General features: G+C 51.4%; 10 protein-coding genes and 1 non-coding gene across 11 annotated transcripts; 6 read left to right on the top strand and 5 right to left on the bottom strand.

Moving 5' to 3' along the window:
• Positions 1–168: 168 nt before the first annotated feature.
• Positions 169–264, top strand: CC1G_20029. The gene has a single exon. It is a non-coding gene; the product is annotated as a tRNA-Leu (tRNA).
• Positions 265–396: 132 nt separating this feature from the next.
• Positions 397–1,589, bottom strand: CC1G_13960 (hypothetical protein; the record flags this gene model as incomplete). The annotated part of the gene is made up of 10 exons (XM_002911874.1): positions 397–405; positions 455–494; positions 550–642; positions 700–782; positions 848–1,005; positions 1,067–1,153; positions 1,245–1,297; positions 1,349–1,412; positions 1,465–1,523; positions 1,579–1,589. 10 exons carry the CDS (start codon positions 1,587–1,589, stop codon positions 397–399), a joined length of 657 nt encoding a protein of 218 aa, XP_002911920.1.
• A 228-nt stretch (positions 1,590–1,817) lies between these two features.
• On the top strand, positions 1,818–2,677 carry CC1G_03799 (COQ7 protein). Its single transcript, XM_001833530.2, has 3 exons — positions 1,818–2,129; positions 2,177–2,376; positions 2,425–2,677. The coding sequence occupies exons 1-3, from the start codon at positions 1,860–1,862 to the stop codon at positions 2,630–2,632; spliced, it is 678 nt and encodes a 225-aa protein (XP_001833582.1). The 5' UTR covers positions 1,818–1,859; the 3' UTR covers positions 2,633–2,677.
• A 22-nt stretch (positions 2,678–2,699) lies between these two features.
• Positions 2,700–3,132, bottom strand: CC1G_03798 (hypothetical protein; the record flags this gene model as incomplete). The annotated part of the gene is made up of 5 exons (XM_001833529.1): positions 2,700–2,756; positions 2,808–2,918; positions 2,974–3,006; positions 3,059–3,069; positions 3,123–3,132. The coding sequence occupies 5 exons, from the start codon at positions 3,130–3,132 to the stop codon at positions 2,700–2,702; spliced, it is 222 nt and encodes a 73-aa protein (XP_001833581.1).
• A 201-nt stretch (positions 3,133–3,333) lies between these two features.
• CC1G_03797 (hypothetical protein) lies at positions 3,334–6,250 on the top strand (the record flags this gene model as incomplete). Its single annotated transcript, XM_001833528.2, has 10 exons — positions 3,334–3,808; positions 4,044–4,498; positions 4,554–4,851; positions 4,907–5,008; positions 5,061–5,147; positions 5,198–5,241; positions 5,291–5,581; positions 5,639–5,991; positions 6,049–6,157; positions 6,227–6,250. 10 exons carry the CDS (start codon positions 3,334–3,336, stop codon positions 6,248–6,250), a joined length of 2,238 nt encoding a protein of 745 aa, XP_001833580.2.
• Positions 6,251–8,183: 1,933 nt separating this feature from the next.
• CC1G_03796 (hypothetical protein) lies at positions 8,184–9,282 on the top strand (the record flags this gene model as incomplete). Its single annotated transcript, XM_001833527.1, has 5 exons — positions 8,184–8,397; positions 8,457–8,612; positions 8,674–8,758; positions 8,818–8,947; positions 9,004–9,282. 5 exons carry the CDS (start codon positions 8,184–8,186, stop codon positions 9,280–9,282), a joined length of 864 nt encoding a protein of 287 aa, XP_001833579.1.
• A 247-nt stretch (positions 9,283–9,529) lies between these two features.
• CC1G_13959 (hypothetical protein) lies at positions 9,530–9,993 on the bottom strand (the record flags this gene model as incomplete). The annotated part of the gene is made up of 2 exons (XM_002911873.1): positions 9,530–9,848; positions 9,902–9,993. The coding sequence occupies 2 exons, from the start codon at positions 9,991–9,993 to the stop codon at positions 9,530–9,532; spliced, it is 411 nt and encodes a 136-aa protein (XP_002911919.1).
• A 47-nt stretch (positions 9,994–10,040) lies between these two features.
• On the top strand, positions 10,041–13,786 carry CC1G_03795 (hypothetical protein; the record flags this gene model as incomplete). Its single annotated transcript, XM_001833526.2, has 14 exons — positions 10,041–10,157; positions 10,218–10,301; positions 10,357–10,389; positions 10,440–10,497; positions 10,555–11,095; positions 11,145–11,619; positions 11,681–11,804; positions 11,861–11,895; positions 11,946–12,036; positions 12,090–12,477; positions 12,533–13,174; positions 13,233–13,416; positions 13,472–13,616; positions 13,671–13,786. 14 exons carry the CDS (start codon positions 10,041–10,043, stop codon positions 13,784–13,786), a joined length of 3,033 nt encoding a protein of 1,010 aa, XP_001833578.2.
• Positions 13,787–13,832: 46 nt separating this feature from the next.
• Positions 13,833–14,983, bottom strand: CC1G_03794 (hypothetical protein; the record flags this gene model as incomplete). Its single annotated transcript, XM_001833525.2, has 4 exons — positions 13,833–14,224; positions 14,278–14,407; positions 14,464–14,704; positions 14,767–14,983. The coding sequence occupies 4 exons, from the start codon at positions 14,981–14,983 to the stop codon at positions 13,970–13,972; spliced, it is 843 nt and encodes a 280-aa protein (XP_001833577.1). The 3' UTR covers positions 13,833–13,969.
• Positions 14,984–15,313: 330 nt separating this feature from the next.
• On the top strand, positions 15,314–16,171 carry CC1G_03793 (vacuolar-sorting protein SNF8; the record flags this gene model as incomplete). The annotated part of the gene is made up of 1 exon (XM_001833524.1): positions 15,314–16,171. The coding sequence occupies one exon, from the start codon at positions 15,314–15,316 to the stop codon at positions 16,169–16,171; it is 858 nt and encodes a 285-aa protein (XP_001833576.1).
• Positions 16,172–16,233: 62 nt separating this feature from the next.
• On the bottom strand, positions 16,234–18,133 carry CC1G_03792 (DNA polymerase subunit delta-2; the record flags this gene model as incomplete). The annotated part of the gene is made up of 6 exons (XM_001833523.2): positions 16,234–16,319; positions 16,378–17,110; positions 17,168–17,403; positions 17,462–17,723; positions 17,782–17,903; positions 17,959–18,133. 6 exons carry the CDS (start codon positions 18,131–18,133, stop codon positions 16,234–16,236), a joined length of 1,614 nt encoding a protein of 537 aa, XP_001833575.2.
• Positions 18,134–18,149: the final 16 nt, after the last annotated feature.

Genomic DNA, 18,149 nt, shown 5'->3' with positions numbered 1-18,149 from the left:
GTTGCTTTGATTATCAGGAACGAGGTTTGACAGAGTCGTTGACGGTTGCACAATTCGGGAAACAACTTTGCGCGGAGAGAGCGCTCGTGGGTCAGGTGGACGATGGAGTGGGAACGAAAAAGCTTCAGGCCATGATAATGGTTTCATTATTTGAGATTGTCCGATGCCGGTAGCGTGGCCGAGTTGGTCTAAGGCGTTGGATTTAAGTTCTTCTTGATTCCCAATGGGCGAAAGTCCGCGCGAGTTCGAACCTCGCCGCTACCATCTCATTGTAACCTTCACCATTTTTTTTGTTATTGCAAGAAATCCTTTTTACATTGGAGCAGCAAACCTAGCAATTTACAACAGCAGATACATACAATGAGATACGGAGTACATTGGGATGTTGGAAAACACTTAGAACAACTTGAAGCTGCTTAAGAACGGTTCGCAATGAACTTTCAGGAACACTTACTGCACTGATGTTGTCGCGTCCTCCAGGCGCGTCCCTGACCCTAAAACGACGCGTCTGAGCTGAGCCATTCCATGTCAGTCGATCCTGTTACTTACCTACGCGTAGGTTTGAATTCTTGAGGCTGGTCGTCGTCATTGCCCCAGAGACTGGAGATGGAATCCTTTCCACCAGGCTGTTCTCGCACGCGTCTGGCGAAAGGCAGTGTTCAGCTGAACGGGTCACACACTATCGACACTATGGATTACCTGCTGGGCTTGATGCTCGAGCTGAACGGGATGCCTGAAGTGTCCTCCTCGGGTTTCTCTTGGGGCTGAGCGGGTTGAACAGCCTGTGTGAAAGGCGGAAGAAAGACTGTGGGTGAAAGAGCCCAGAGAGGGGCAAACGTCAACGTACAGGAGGCACTGCTGCTTGTGACTGAGATTCCTCTCGTGGAGGAGCTTGCGCAAGGGCGTCGTCCTCCTCCAAGGCGAAGATGTCGGTGTGGTCGCCTCCAGGCGCAGTTCGAACGCGACGGGAAGGCTTGTAAGCGGGAGTGGAGCTAGCTGCGTGTTCTGAGAATGGCTGTCAATGTTCTGCGATGAAAAGGGCGCCCAGGATCAGGATATGTCATACCATTGGCAGTTACGCTCGACTGCTGTGAAACAGCTTCTTGTTCACTTGACGCACTGCCCTCTGAGATCTTTCCGAATTTCGCGTATCCTGAAAGGAAGAATGGATCCCGAGGGTGTGGTCGGAAGTCACGAGGTGAGAAATCTGGTCAGTTCAAGAAGGAAACTTGGAAGGCACGTACGAGGAAGCTTTGAGATGTTGTTAAAGTTGGTGTCGACTGTGACACCGGTATATCTTGTCATCATTCAACGCTATCTGGAAGAGAAAGAGTGCTGGCTAACGAACTTTAGAAACTCGATCAAGGATCGTTTGGTGAAGACGATATTGGTCGAGTCCCAGTCGAGCATTCCTGGTTTTCATTGAGTGAGAAACGGGACAAGGTTGGCAATGGATTGTTCTACCAAGGGAAGCTGCCCATTCCTTTTCCTTGGACATGTCGATAGCATTGGAGGGGGTGTAACTGAGATCTGGTCTTGAGCGCTGAGGGTTTCATGGTGGAAATACCATACACTCACGTAGATGGCATGGTTAGGAATAGACTTGGTTGGGGTTGGCGAAGGGAAGAAAGACAAACTAGGATCCTCCGTTGAATAGTTCCCTTTAAATACGTCGTCAAGCACGCTTGGATCAAAAGATTCAAGAATAAATGATCACGAGGGCGTACAATTCCTGTCCGAATCCGGAACGACCGACGACGTGAATTGGTCATTCCAGGATCTCTACCACCGTTTATGGAGTCCTTGAGACACTCTTGACTGCACTCGAAGCCCATACGTCGAAACGCTAAAGGAACAGGATGTGGAAGACTGCAGCAACGCGTTTGCCCCGAAGGCTACAGGCGTCTACGGTTTTTACTCGTGGCCTTGCCTCGTCGGCGTATGTGGATCCTCAGCGAGCGAAGGAACCTGCAGTTTCAACTACACCGGATGATATCACACCAGAGGAAAGGAAGACTTTGGAAGCCGCGTTGCGGGTAGACCAAGCTGGCGAGATTGCTGCGAATTGGATCTATAGAGGGCAGTACGCAGTACTCGGACGGGATAGGAAGACCGGTGAGCTCATACAGGTAAGTGACCTGCTCATCCCCGTTTTCCGATTCTCAAGTAGGAGTAGGATATGTGGGACCAAGAGAAGAAGCATTTGGTGGTCATGGACAAGCTACAGCTGCAACATAATGTTCGACCGACATTACTCACGGACGTTGCGAAGGTGGCCGGGTTTGGGTTGGGAGCAGTCACGGCGCTTATGGGAAGGGAAGCTGCAATGGCCTGTACCGAGGCGGTCGAGACAGTTATTGGGGAACACTATGACGAGTGCGTTTATTTTCTTTCCCTTCACACACGGAACTCAAAGGGCAACAGCCAACTAAAAGAACTGGACGCCATGTCTACCAAACACCCAAGTATCCCACTTCTGAAAGATGTCATTCGTGAATTCAGAGACGACGAGTTGGAACATCTGGACATTGCGGTGGAGAATGATGCACAGAGGGCCCCTGCTCACGCATTGTTGAGTGCGGTGGTCGGTGCGGGATGCATGGTCGCTATTGAATTGTGCAAACGCATCTAATTATCGTAGTTTTCTATGTGACAATGCGACCTCGAACTTCAGGCGTGGATGGGTGAGAATGAGTGATTTAAGGCTTGATTGCCAAGGGCTCTCCCTTGCGCTTGCCATTCCAATTCCAGCGGTTCTGTGCCAGTTTGAGACGCAGTGAGAATGGGAGGGATGATGGGAAACATACTGTTGAGGCAACGGTGCCATAGTAAATAGCGACGGGGACAACGATGAAACCAATGACAGCGGTGGTCACCGTCTTCCTTGTCCAGCGGAAATTTAGGTATGCATTCTCGCGCTGAGAGAAAGCTGTAAGCAGGGTGAACACGCTGGAGTGTAGTTGGCGGACGCACCATCGAATTGAAGCGGTCAATTGCGGGATCATGCTAGTCCACTTTAAGAGCCCATTTTAATGCATAGAAACGAGACAAATCATACCCTGAAGTTCTCTATCCAGTCATATTAGTCTAATAATGAACTGGAATCCTTGTTATAAGCTTACCGGCAGCCATGGTCGTTGAGAGTAAAGAGGCAAGAGTGAGCGGTGTTGTTTGTTCCTTTGTTTGTGCCACATCTTGCTTTCGTCCCATCAACGTCCGGTTTCCTTCTCTGACCACAACCACCAACATCGCTCAACGTTTCCCTTTCCACCAAGCTCCTCGTCATGTCGTACAACCGCGATTGGGACAGAGGAAAGGACCATTCCTCCTGGAATGAAGGCCAGTCATGGCATGGAGGCGGGGGAGGCGGCGATCGACACCATGTTAGGCACAGAGACCCAGACGATTACACCGTCGATACCAAGCGACGAAAATACAACAATGGCGTACGTAGTACTCTTGGAAATGGATGCAAACCTTTGCAAGGACCCAGGTGTGCTTATGAGTGAGGTGGTACAGGGTTACCAACAGGGCTACGACTACGACGCTCAAGCATACGATGACGGGTATGGTGGTTATGGCCAGGGCCGACATGGCTCAGACTACGGGAACCATCATCACCACCACAACCACCAGCAACATCATCGTCAACAACACCACCGTGACCAGGACTATGGCTACGACGAAAGGCCTCGCGGAGGCGGCGGTGGAGGGGGAGGTCACCCCAAGAAACGCCTGCTGCCTTCGGAGCCTAGCCCGCATGTCATTTTCCTTGGTTTGGACCCAGACTTCACAGAGGCCGATGTCTGTTGAACCCTCCATTGCTCTTTGATTGGTTGAACCGATGACTGAAGCCTGCTCCTTCTTTTTCCCCTTTCCATCCTCCAGCTCCAGGCCTACCTCACCTCACACGGCTGCCAACTCGAAACCGTCACCATTATCCGAGACAGATCATCAGGCACTTGCATGTTTCCTTGACATGATTGTGAACTGCGAGTATTAACTTTGGGCCTTTTGCCTTTTTTGCGATATCTTTTTTCAAGGTGTCTCGAAAGGATTTGGCTTCGCGCAATTTGCAAGCACGGAACATGCGAAGGCATTTGTGGACCCGCAGTTCCCGTTCATTCAGATGCCACCGCCGGCTTCCCATGGAGCAAGTGCAACCCAGGAGTTTTACAAAGCTTTGGAGACCGGGGCGCCACATACAGGAAGGAGGGTGAAGATTGATTATTCGCAGAGTGCATCACCTGGGGAGAAGGCAAGGCAGAGGGCGAATATGAACGATGGCACGAGGGATATCGGGAACAGTCCTGGTCCTGTGTTATTGTTCAGAGGACTCGATCCACTTTCGGGCCCTCAAGCCATTCACCAGGCCATGCTCTACTCTGCAGGCCCTGGGAAGCAGGGCGCGAAAGGCATGCGAAGAATTATCCTCGTCAAGGACAAAGTCACAATGGCTAGCTTTGGTTTCGCTTTTGTGGAGTTTGTCGACGTTGAGGTGCGTGAATCCCCCACGTCACTGGGACTATATTTAACTTGATTTACTTCTCTAGTCTGCTTCGACTGTTCTAGCCAATTCGATGTCGGCCCAGCTGCATCCCAACGGTTTTAGGATATCGGATAAGCCAGTTGCTGCCTCATTCGCCCATTCGTATTCGTTCCAACCTGTGACGGACTTCTTGCAGCGGGATGAAGCATGTTTGCAGAGCACAATGAGCCTTGGCGGAGTTGAGGGCCAGTGGGTTCGATATTGGGATGAAACGTCAACCGTTGCCGTGTTGGAGTTCAAGGTGGAAGAGCCTGCTAAAGCTTCGGCCCCGAGCAAGGAGAAAAAGGAAAAGAGGAAGAAAGGTTAGTCGTGGGCCCGTCTCTTGATGAGCCATTCGATTTAACATCGGTTTCGTAGACGATTCGAAGGCGAACGCTATACCAACGGCTTCGATTCTCCCTCTGACGGATAAGCCCGTGACTCTCAGTCTGAACAAGGGTCCGGTCAAGATCGGTCTCGGTATGTCTAGACAGTGCGGGATGGAAATGTTTCCCACTGAGTTTTTACATAGGTGCCAATCCAGCTAAATCGTTGACGTCTGGTGTTTCACTGGATGATTCCACCATCGAAGATGAAACGCCGACAGAGCCTAACAAACGTAAGTATGTAACCTCTTTAGCCCGAGACTGAACCCAACGGTATGTCTAGCTATGCCGGTTAAGCGCGTTGCTCCTTTGATTTCGAGCAAGAAGGTCAGTCGTTGTGATGTCCTGGCTTGAGGCGTGCTGACATCGCCTCCAGACTGTCAACAACATCAATAAGTGGAATCAAGTCCAAGAAGAACTACACACTGATCCTGACGCGACACCGGCCCAAGCCCAAGCGAAAGCCAAGTCGGTCGAGAAGGATCCTGTTGCTATCGTTTCTGGTGCAAATTCCACGCGAGCTAAATCCATTGAATCATCGCCGGTCCCAGCAGAAGACGAGCTGGAATTTGCGGATGTCAAGGCTTTGACATGTCTACTATGCTCCAGGCAGTTGAAGTCGCTCGACCTTTTGAAGAAACATAGTCTGGCCTCCGATTTACATAAGGTTTGTTCGACTTAAGGGTTTCCTTGTAGGCGCTAACTCGACACCTATGGCTTCCAGAAAAACCTGAAAGATGAAAACTTGAAAGAAGTCGCTCGACAGAAGGTCGCGAGTCGGAGGGCAGCCTCTGCTCCGGCCAAGGAGGAGCCACCCAAGTACCGTGACCGAGCTTCGGAGCGGAGGACACTGTTCAACCAACCTGAAGCTCCTCTTCCTGAGCATATCGCCAGCAACGGGAGTGTCGTGGGCAAGAAGCGGTATGCCGAAGGTCCTCCTAGACCTCCCACCCCACCTCCCCCACCTCTTAATCCGGGCCAAGATGAGAGTAATGTGGGCAACAAGTTGTTGAAGATGATGGGCTGGAAGGAAGGGACTGGATTGGGCGCGGAGGGAGAAGGAAGGACTGATCCAATGTGAGTGCTTCCCTGATGGTTCTTGCGAACATCGAATGGAGGCTGACAGTGGGTTAGTGAGACGGCGATATATGCACAGGGCGTGGGCCTTGGTGCTAGCAAGGGGAAGGACATCAGTAGCCTTTCAGGTGGATACTCTGGATATGTGCAGATGGCGCAGGAAGCGGTTGGTTCATTCTTCCTTGGCTATAACGAAGGGATGCTGATATCTGACTCCTATTTTCTCGATGATTAGGCTCGTGAACGATATGGAAGCTGAGATAATCTCTCTCGGAGTGAATTTCAAACCTTTTCTTGATTTCTTGCTTCTTGGATTGCTTCGGACTCTTCGCATTTTTACCCTCCATTTCTACTCTGTTACTGTCACGTCAAATTTAATATCCGCGTGTTTTGGTTTTGAATTGAACATCCCCCACCTGTGTCTCCTGTTGTTTGCATCTCTTTTTGTTTCTTTTTGGCTATATCCTTTACTTTGATACGAATTCGGGACGCAGTTTGGTCCTCGAAGGAATACAGTTCTTGGTTCATTCCCCTTGGATTCCTTATCGGACTGGAAAAATGGTTCTCGGAGACCAGAAGCCTGAGAATGTCATGAATATCAAACAGATAGTGAAAGAGGTATGGGCACGTAGGATGTCCCCTAGAGCCGAAAGGACTGAGGCTCGATGTTCAACCACGTGATAAGAACGCTGTAGGAGGACGCGTTTCGACCGCATTCGCCATGTAGGAATTCCGTCGATGGTTCATCCTCTGCCAAGAAGGAACATCAAAAGGTCCCAAATAGGAAGGATGCATACCGAAATGGGAGACTCGATGCGATTTGATGTAAGGAGCGACATACCACGCGATGTGATCCCGTTAACGCATGGCCAACGCTCGATGCCAAATTCTGAGAGGCCTGTGAGCGGGCTACTGGTTCTAATTGGCCGGCATGATGGTGATTTTTGGAGGCCAGCCACGGAGCCAGACTCTGGAAATTGACACAGGCTTTGGCTCATGATCAATAGCAACGACAGGGCACAATAAAGGCGCCTGAAAACTTGTAACTGAAATTTATTTTCACCCAATCTTTTTCCAAGAGCTGTTTAGAACGATGAGATCATGTGGACAATGTATGCACACCACTTGACAAGCTGCTCTGCTTATAAAGGCTCGCAATTCCACCGCCTTCACTCCCTGCACCTTTTGGACCTTGACCCGTATCATGTTATCCGGCCGTTCTCTTCTCGCTATCCGGTACACAGGCATTTCTGACGACTTTGGTTCTCGGAGAGGGTGAGCCTTCAGAGCTCCCAAGTGACCAGTTACTGCATCGAGGCCTCGATATCGATGATTGACTGGCAAGGCTTTGGAGGGACGATGCAATGTCTGAGATAGGCGACCTGCGATGGTCACTCGTCCTCTCCCGGTGTTGTTGCGGATAACCTTGCAACTTGTGCGGGTGCGGGGATGGTGATGGCGAATAAGAGGCTATAGATATGGCGCAGAGTACATGTCCGTCATAGCTGACACCTTGGCCAGCAGTGGCCACATTTCTCCGCCCTAAACTTGGCCACTAATTAGGCCTGTAGCATTCGCACTGTCCATCCCAAGCAACCCGCTCCGCTTGCTACTCGATAAATGCTCTCTGACGCTGGCTGGTGGGAGAAGAAGTGGGAATGCTGTCGCGATCATGGGGGCAACTAGTGTCAGGTAATCAGACATGAAAGTGCTGCGGAGAGCTCAGAGGCACGAGGCAAGCGACCAGACCGGAAAGGCTGAAACATAGATGAGCATCCATCGGACCCTATTTCGGCCCTATTTGGCAATGAGCTCGCAGGCACTGCCCAGCGCCCAGCGACTGTCTGCACCTTCAAGTCGTTTTACCACGGGCAAGTTGGGGAGATTTGGCTCCGCAACGACCCTACCCCAGTGCACGGTGTCACGACCTTCTTCCTTGGAAAACGGGATACTTAGGCCTTGCTCAACCTCATTTGCGCCCATGCACCCACTCTCGAAGCCCGAATCACCAAATTGGAAGCACACATATGGATCGAAGTCACTCCTCGCAATCCTGGGCGGTGTAATACGCTTGACGTACGGGGAACACACGCCGAGTTACATGCATCCATAAGGCATATAAAGGCGTCATATTAAATTCTTGGCAGTCTTTCCTTATCCTCAGCTTCCCTCAGCTGTCGACCCTTTGGAAGATGCTCACCCAACTCCTACTTTCCGTTGCCTTGCTCCCATTCTCGGCGCTCGCGCAAGGCGATACCTCGATTGCTGCTATCGAGGCTCACTTTGAACAAGCTCACATCGTAGAGGACTATCTTACATCGTTCTCCCCTAGCGCTCTGCTTGATCTAGAGTACGAAGGCGTACCTGCAGGGCCTCTTACTCCCGGGCAGAACGTAACACTTGACCGTGAGTGCAATAGACTATCAGGGCATTCTTCTCGTATACACACCCTCATCCAACGGTAGAGGTTGAAACGACGCCCATTGTTACGATTACTGCCCCCGATGGTGATGCCCTCGATGGAAACTATACCCTCGTCATGTTCGATATCTTTGCTGTTGGTTCTGGGCTTGACCAAGGTGTCGTTCGACACTGGTTGGTAAACAGCGTTACCGTCGATGGTATGTGGTCTTGTCGAATTCTTTGTTGTGGCCCACTCATGCCAGTGGAATCCTTGTCTAGATGATGGCGCAGTTGACCTCACGAATGGAACCGTGATTACTGAGTACGGAGGCCCTAACCCGCCATCTGGGTCTGGTGCTCATCGGTAAGCGTGCATTCATGGACCTGTAATAATGTAGACCAAAGCTGATGGGTTTGCTCCAGCTACATCGTCGCTCTTTACGAGCAACCAGCTACCTTCACACCCCCGGAAGATTTTGCCGAACCTCTTCCTCTCGAACTCTTCGACTGGCTTCAATACGTCGAGGATGCCAATCTCGGACCCCTTGTTGCAGTGAGTTCTTGGTTTGAGGTGTATCCAATGATACGAAGGTTTGACACTTTCACCAGGCAAACTACTTCACAGTCGCAGTTGGCGACCTGCCTGACGACGTGCCATCGACTTCTGCTGTTGAGAGCTCGACCTTGGGTTCTGGGTCCCCCTCTCCAACCAGTAGTAGTCCTACCGGAAGCACGAGCACCGACAGCAACGTTCCTACACCAACCAGTGACGACAATGACGGCGACAACGACAATGACAACCAAGACGACGGTCATGCGTTTAAATCCAGCGTCTTCTCGGCTCCTCTCCTGGCCATCGCGACTGGCTTCGTGTTTTACGCCATGTAAAGTCATTGGGTTGGGAATATACTCGTTCTCTTGATCTCGAGAATGTTGATTGTAGTGCCATTGGTAGCCAACGGCGCTGCGAGAGCAGACCTTCGTGTTCCTAAGATGTGGACTGTCGACTTCATGAGATAAGATAAAAAGGATCAATAAAAGTACAACCATTACACCAAGACTTGACAAACTTAAATACATCCCGCCAGGCAGCAGGCTTCAAGACAATGGACCTCCGCTGCTACGATTTGTCCCATCATTCAGCTCTTTTTGCCAAACCAAAATCATCCACCCCTAATTCGTGGTCATGCTGTTCCTGAAGTGCACAGGCAGTGTCATCGACTCCTCGTCCCCTCTTCCCTCTGATAACTTTGACCAGTCGAACTCGCTCATGTCGGGCTTGGGCTTGAGGTTCCGTGTTCATGCTCTCGTTGACATCAGTGGCGTTGCGCGTATCTAGCGCGAGGACAACGTGGGATGGATCGTGCCAAAAGGGCGATGTTGGATCATTCTGAAGGTCGTCCAATAGAGCATCACTGACACGTTCCCTGTTGTTCCACTCGAAGTATTTGTCCCTTGAGCGTATGTCAGTCCAGTAGTCCTGGTTGCACCAAAGACTTGAACACACCGAAATTTAGCGCGCCGTTTGGCGGTCTCCTTCAGGTGTCTCTGCAGGAGCCGGCGTAGAAGGTTCCTTCTTTCCTTCTCATCATCGTCCATGGCGAAGGTGGTGGTGGTCATAGGACAACATAGCGTTGCTCGTCGACATGCATGGGCGGGATTCAAGAAGGACCAAGTTGAACATGCGAAATAGGGGCGAAAGGTCCCCATCAAACCTCCACGCTCCTGATGGCGATCACCCGTGGCTGTGCCTGAGGGTTATCGTAGGCTTGACGGCTTGGACAAGGAATGCGCCGGTCATGTTCTCCAAAATCCCACAAAAGTTACCTTTCAATATCTTAGGTGACGAAACAAAACTTGCGTTTCCGAGTCAACCTGGGGGACTGCCGAAACTATGGAATACAAGGGTGTGTGGTGAGGATGCTGTTCACGCTGCGGACAACTGACGCCCGGGATTCGTAGAATATCTCTGCGAGTGATTCCTATTGGCAACAAGTATGTTAATCCTTCTGTATCAAGATGCACAGAGCTGAATTGAATATCAGTACTATATCCTATTCGACTCAGCATCCGACGTGTTCTCTTTAATCACCCCTCACCAAAGTAAAGCCTACCTTGATCCTCCAGGCACCCAGAGTCTAACCTGACCATTGACTACAGTCCGCCGTGCTCTCCTCGAAGCTCCAGAGAATGTAGCGACGCTCATTAAAGTTCTCTGTCTCCGCCTCTTCGAGCTGCAAACAGACCACACCTTCCCTACACCTCCACCCACCTCTGCCTCCGCAACCGTCGCCGCCTTCACCTCCATCATCAAGTCCTCTTCATCAGATCGTAACCCCACTAAGGAGGCCTTGAACTGCATTCGAATCCTCCAGCGCGTTCTACCGGTCATCTTTGACGTCCAAGGGGAGTCCAGTGCTTTCGAACGGGAGGTACTGTGGAAGAGTGAGGAAGTAGACGATGTTCCCCCTCCGGTTAGCTCGGACCCTCAATTTGTTATCGAGGACGAGGATGAAAGTGACGATGAAAGTGAATCAGGAGAACCAAAGGCTCTCAAGACACCTACGACCCCGCGCAAGAAACGTCTCCCGTCCCTCGGCGAGCGCTTACTGAACGCCTTGATTGACCTGATGTATACTTGCAACTTGACGCTTTCCCCGCGCGTTCAGCAGGATCATCATAAAGTGCAGTATATTATCTGGTGAGTCTCTTACCACCCTTTCCGCTGTATCCTCTAAGAGATCCTTCAGGGAACGCGGAATAGGCTCAACGTCCGACCTCGCGTCCTCCCCGCACTACGATTCACACAAGACCGAAGTCCTACGCCTACTCCTCGTTCTCTTCTCCCGCCAAATCTACCTCCCACCTTCGCTCGTATTGTCCACTCCCTCTCTATACACTTCCCACTTTGTACAAATCATCCCCCGTCGAGACGTCCTCACGATCCTCTGTTCGCTCCTCAACACCGCCATGAATTCGGGTAACCCCCATGAAGGCGCAACTGGCATTGCCAGTCTGGGCGCAATGGCCGGGAAACTGCCGTACAACCATTTGGTCTTTAAAGGCGAGGACCCGAGGGTGGTGTTGACTGGGATGTGTTTGCAGGTTCTCTGTGTGCTACTGGATTACCAGAGTGGGACTGCGAGGGATATGGTGTTGGGTGAAGGGAGGGAGCCTGTTCCGACCGCCAAGACGAATGCATTTAGATATTTCTTGATGAAATTGGTACGTCTGTTTACTACGACTTTCGTAGGATACAGGGTTACTGATGGAAATTGGGGTTTAGCATCGGACGCAGGACTTTGATTTCGTATTGACGGGCATCAATGGCATACTTTTGCAGGTGATGAATTCGATGAACAAGTTGCTGCCTGGTGCCAGGAAACCTGTGCCCTACATTCCGGAAACGAGTACGTGCTTTCTGAGTGCCTGTTTCCGAAGCATTACTCATCTTTCAACAATACAGTCATCCTGCTGTGGAAGTTCATAGAGTTGAATAAAGTGGGTTGTAATTTCGCAGATGCAATAGTCCCATACTGACTGCTCGCCAGAAATTCCGCGACTACCTCCTTGAATCGGACAAATCCACGGATTTGATCTGTTCCCTCCTGATCTACTGCATAGAAATCAAGGACAAACCTCGTGAGCTCCCGTCTTCACCTGTTAATCCCCCTTCGTTTCTTATGCAAACCCAGAGCAACACGGTCTCTGCCGTGCAATCTCATACATCCTCCAAACATTGTCCGCTGAACCGGGATGGGGATCTAAGCTCTCTGCAATGGTGCATCAAAAGAGCAACATCCCCACAAACTGGATGGGTGTCTCGACTTTCGGCGATTTCTTGGTTCATGCAATCCACGCGATAACCTCTACGCCGCCCTCCCCACCCAACGCAGCACCAGCTAATGCCCCTTCGCCGCTTGCCCTCTTCCCGGCGCTCATCATCACGCTTGCCAATTCCGCGGTCTCGTTCAAGAAGCTTAGCTCGACGTCTTCGCAGAAGATGTTGCAGCTGTTTAATGCCTTTGCGAACCCGGCGTTTTTACTTGCAGATGAAGGGCATCCGAGGTTGCTGTTCTTCATGTGCGTTCCATGTCGACATGTGTTTTACTGTGTGCTCACACTTGTGGTGGTATAGGCTCGAAGCTTTTAACAGCGTAATCCTCCACCCTAACTCGCTCTCCACCAACCCGACGTTGATCTATGAGATCCTCAACTCGCACAAGACCTTCAAATCGCTTGGGACATTTACGCTGCTAAGCGGGCTACGCGAAATCCGACAACGCGAGATTGCAAAGGAGGAGATGGCGAAGCGTGCTGCCGCTGCCAACAGCAACCCTGCTTCCCGTACCTCGTTGTCGTCGGAGGGGGATGAAAAGAGGGGTGGCAAAGGGAAAGCCAAGGCGGAGATGAACGAGCCTGCTGATCCTGTCGGCGAGAAAGCGATGCTTTTGCAGAATGAGAGCTGGAATGCTGGTGCGAGGCTTGAAGAGGCTTCGAGTAGCCCGAGGATTGCTTCTCCGCCTCCCCCTTCCAATATTCCTAGTTCGAGGTCATCGGAGGATAATATCTATGATCCCGCTTCGTCCCCTCTTTCGGAGAAGGCGCGTGGAAAGTTGAGGATGAGGGAGGAGAGGAGTGTTGGTGGTGTTGATTCTTCGCTTGATTTGGGAAGGATGGGCCTGGGTGTGGTGGATGTTGATGTGAACCAGATGGTGCTCAGGGTTGGGAGGAATGGGTTTGTCCCGACACAAGATTGGGTTACTAGTTGGCAGCAAGGGTGAGTGGCATTTTGGCCTTGTATGAATACTTGCTGATTGGCTTTCCACTTCGTGTAGTCTCCCACTTGACCCAGCTCTCCTCTTGATCTCCGAGCTGTTACCCAAGATCCAGAACATTCAAGCAACGCATAAAGGAAATGCGAATAGTTTGAACTTTATTTATGATTTTATTGCGCATGCTTCGTTGAGGGAGGTTCTACCGCCTCCTCCGCCCGCTGGGAGCGGAATTCGGAGGTTTAACGTGAGTTTGCTTTCCTGCAGTTTACTTTGGGGATGATTTTGCTGATCGAGTACAGTTCACGGACACGGCACAAATCTGGCTCACCTCACTTTTGTGGGGTGAGATATATGTCCGAGGGATGGCTCCTCCGTTGAGTATCTGGAATAACACCAATGTGCGGTTGTTCTACGTCAAACATTCTGCGCAGAACTCGCATGGTGGTGAGTGTTCCGTCTTCAACTCTGGAGGTTAGGATGCTAACCAGTGCGGAATAGGTCTGCCAGTAATCGGAAACATAGGCCAGCTCAGCACTGGTGTGGAAGCTGCGAGGAATGTAGTTGGTGGACTTTTGGGTAGGACGAGCAGGAGCGTTAGTGGCGGGCAGCAGTGAATGGTGTTAAGATTTATAGCCTATATCCCGGATGGACGGTTTGGATGGTATCAGCAACAAATGCATTCATTAGTAAGACGACTGGAGTAGTAGTGGTATAAACGAGTGGACTAGTCTCATTCAAAAAACCTCGCGCAAGAAAAATCCTTCTCTAAAAGATCACGCATCCCCATGGTAGGTCATTTACAAAGCTAAGACGGCACCAACGAGAGCAGCAGCAGGGATAGCCCATTGGGAGGCGACCTTGATAGCGCTGCCGTCTTCATCAGCATCGTCGGTGGGCTCGGGGTCAGCGCCAGAGTTGGAGCCAGTGGGGCGGCCAGAGCCAGAAGCAGCACCGGAGCCAGAGGCAGCGGGGGCGAGGGTGGAGGAGACGACGGCAGAGGTGGGGACGGGGGTGCCGGTGTATTCGCCCTCCTCAACATTGATGTAGTTGGCCTGTCAAAGGAGTGAGATTGGTGATGAGAGGAGGAATGGTGAGTTGGACGTACAGCAACGAGAGGACCAAGGTTAGCAGCTTGGACGTATCCAAGGAAGTCGTAGGCCTCGACGGGGAGGGCCTCGGCGAAGCCCTCAGGAGGAGTGAAGTCCTCAGGTTGAGCATAGAGAGCGATGATGTATCTGTATCGCGGATATAAGTATTCTGATAGGCTATTTGATCAGAATTAGGTGCCCACCGGTGGGAGCCCGATCCAGCAGCAGGGCCAGGGCCAGCGTAGGGGGTGATGACGTTGGCACCCTCAGTGGAGACGACGCCGTCCTGGACGGTGACGCCGTTGACGAGCCAGTGACGGGTAACACCGGCAGAGACGTCAGCGCCGACGACGTCGACGTCGATCATGGCGAGGGTGTAGGTACCGTCGAGGGTGACGCTCTCGTTGGCAGGGGTGACTGCGAGAGCTGGGACAGGTCGCACCTCTGAAGTGAGACACTGCTCGTCAGCGATGTTTGTTCGTGACAGGTTTTTGGATTCTACGCACGGTCGATGGTCAAAGACTGTCCGGGCTCGACCTCTCCAACACCTTCATAGGACAAATCGAGGACAGCGGAAGGGTTGAAGTCGGTCAAGTAGTCCTCGACGATGTGAGATTGCTCAAAGTGAGCCTGAATGGCGGTGATACCGAGGCTGGCGTCTTGGGCAGCGACGAAGGGAAGGACAGCGACGAGCGAGGCGATGAGTGAGAGAGAGGGACGCATTTTGAGTTTAGTTGAAAGAAAAATGTGAAAAGAAGGGATAGAAGAAAGTGGTTTATGGAGAGCGCTGGAGGTTTGCCCAGACCTTGATATACTCGACAATTTTCCTTGGCATCAACAAACACAAGCATCGAGGCAACTGCGGATGGCGGCCTCCTCCAAACAATTTTGGCTTTGCCGATGCATGACTGGTATTTGTAGATGCTAGTATGTGGTCGTTTACAGCTTTCCACTTATTTCGTAGTAGGAGAACTGATCTCTGTTTATCTTATCTACTACTTCATTAATCAGATCTTGTAAGCTCGCGGTTCGTCCCAACCACCACTCAGCACAATGCATCGACGCGGTGCGGGGCTCTCTGCCCTTCCAACTCACTCTTCCCATTCATCCCATTACGCCGCCCTCTCCTCCACCCTCAACCAAACCAACCTTCAGAACCTCCAAAACCAAGTCTCCCAGTTCCGCGAAGCCCTCAGCCGATTCGCCAAACTCCACCGCGCCAAAATCAGAGAAGATCCCATCTTTCGTTATGAATTTCAAAAGATGTGTGTCAGTCTTGGTGTGGACATGTTGGCTGGTGCCAAACCCAGCGGGTTGAGTGGGGGGTTTGGTGAACTTTTGGGCGTGGTGGGCGATTGGCAGTATGAATTGGGGGTTCAGATTGTGGACATTTGTGTTAGTACGAGGGAGAGGAATGGCGGGTTGATCGAGATGGAGGAGTTGATTAGGATTCTGAGCAAGTTGAGAGGGGTGGAGTATTATCCTGAGCATGCGTCGTCGGGAAAGGGTAAAGCGAGGAAGAATGCGATTACGGAGAACGACGTTGTGCAGAGCATCAATAGCCTCAAACCGCTTGGAGCTGGGTACCAGGTTGTGGAAATTGGTGGGAGGAAGATGGTCAGGAGCGTGATGAAGGAGTTGGATGAGGATCAGGCCGTGATTTTGGCCATCGCCCAGGAGGAGGGAGATGGAATTGGCAGTCGCTATAGTCGGAGGGGCCGGGTTGGTGAGGATATGCTGGTTGAGAGGAAGGGGTGGACAAGGGAGAGAGCAAGGACGGCGCTGGAGAATATGCTGTTGAGGGATGGTTTATGCTGGTTGGACGACCAGGACGAGGAATGTGGAAGGGCTTATTGGATCCCGAGCGCCATGAGGTGGGATACGGACGATCAGCCTACAGCCTTGGCCTGAGGAGGGCCATGGAATTTCCATTACGACTGCTACGAATAATGTACAGGTGACGATGGACACGATTACATGGGACCAGGGCTGCCGCTGGGTTCAGGAGCAGTCATCAGAGGTTCTACAGGCATTTGGGAAGGTAGAGGAGCTTTGAATTCTGGGAGAATCTCAATCAGTCTCAAGTTCGAAGCCTCGCCAAGTGAACGATCACTCACCATCCATGCTCACATCCTTGTCACCACCTCCTCTAATTCCCTCGAACCCGATCTGCAAGCACTTGACATCGAGTGTTTTGAGGTTGACAAGCACAAGAACTCCCGTTCGCGAAAAGTGCGGCACCAAGATAATTCGACACCGCGACTTTTTGCCTCCCTGACTCTGCCCATTCGTCGCACCACTCGAACGCTCGTCCACCTCAACCAACTTTGTTCCAAACCTCCTTTGACCACCAACGATGTAAAGATCTGGCAACTCATAAAGAATGAAAGGGTCCTCCGAGACGTACGGGTGGCACCACAATGTATCCGGAGCGGTCGGAGCCATATGTCGCCATTTGAGTGTCGACTCGAGAATGGCGAGGCGGGAATTGGATTTGTTAGGGAGATATCTGAAGAGGTCGTTCAATGGCTGGCCAGAGTTGATCAGCAGTGTACGGGCTCCCTTGACTCGCTGGTTTGATGCCTGTTCCTCAGGTACGGAATTGTCCTGGACGATCTCGCCTGGTGCGATCCGGAGGTATGTGGGGTTGGATTCACAGAAGAAAGTCGGTTGTTTTCCTGCCGGACCGAACATGGCGCGTGGTAAGGGTCTTTGAGGGAGGATGGTAGCGGATGGGTCGAATTCTCCTGGGAGGACGTGGATCGGCAATGATTGCGATAGGTCGTCTAGATGCGACGCGAGTATGTGAACTGGGTGCAGATCGGGAGGTGGTTCTTTTCCATGTTTGCGCTGTAGTATATATGATCAATTAATTGAAACCGTGACTGCCATGGGCGAACGACGTACCGCTTTCTTTTCCTCTGCTGTTGTTGGCTGTTCTGCGAGTCTTGCAACTGCGTCCGACGAGACGGTGTCACCGGCGAGAATGAGGCGAGTAATTTGTGAGGGTGGAATTTGGTCCTCCGCAATTTCTGTTTCTCCCGTCAAGTATTCGATAAGCAATTGGATGCGGCCGTCCGAGGTATGGTCTCCGCCAACATCGAGGCCGGAGGCGATTGCGATCCAAGAATCTGGTTGGGACTCTGGGACACGGAATCCATGAGTCTTCATGGTCAGAAAAAAGAACAATCAAAGACCCACCGGTGTCAACTTCCATCTCGACATCCTCATCTTGAGCTAAAGAGCTTGGTTGGGGAGGAAACCCAGCCGTGCAGATATCCACCACTTCAAACTCCCCATTAGGAGTTTCCATTCCTAGTGCAGCAATAATGACTCCCGTGACGAGTCGCTTGTCTGCGAGGCAGTCGCCTACGAGGTGAATACGACCGGATTCATCTTCGAGCATGACTTTGTCGGTGGGTGAGTAGAATTTGGCGGGTGGTGGAGGGGCTTGGATTGAGCGCTGTAGGTTAGGAAGGTTGGTTGGAGATGGTGATGGTGACTGGGTCAAGCCGACGTACGTCTCGAGTAAGGTCCTCCATGACGTTTGGCTTGAGCGGCATTTCCATGTATACGGTTCCAATGATGTAGCAGAGGTTTCCTTTGGTTACTTCTAGCACCCTTGGAACGAGTCTAGGATTTCCTGATGGATTTCTTCAATACTTGAAGTCCACATCCAGGAAGAGAGATGAAGATACCATTGATGTTCTTCCACCTCTTTTGAGCATTCTTTTCGACGTGTTCTCTCAACAAACGCAGTCGGATAAAGTAGATATTCGAGTACTGGTGCTTGTAGGATTTATTATCGGGACCGATTATAAATGAAGGCGTTGAGGATGACGGGAGAAGAGTCGTCGTTGTCGGCCGTTGCATGATGGGTGCGGATGAG

The sequence above is a fragment of the Coprinopsis cinerea genome (assembly GCF_000182895.1).
Source record: "Coprinopsis cinerea okayama7#130 chromosome 2 map unlocalized cont3.2, whole genome shotgun sequence".
In the NCBI taxonomy this organism is placed as follows: domain Eukaryota; kingdom Fungi; phylum Basidiomycota; class Agaricomycetes; order Agaricales; family Psathyrellaceae; genus Coprinopsis; species Coprinopsis cinerea.
Note: the sequence above shows the minus strand (reverse complement) of the source record. Positions and strands in the feature narration are given on the sequence as shown.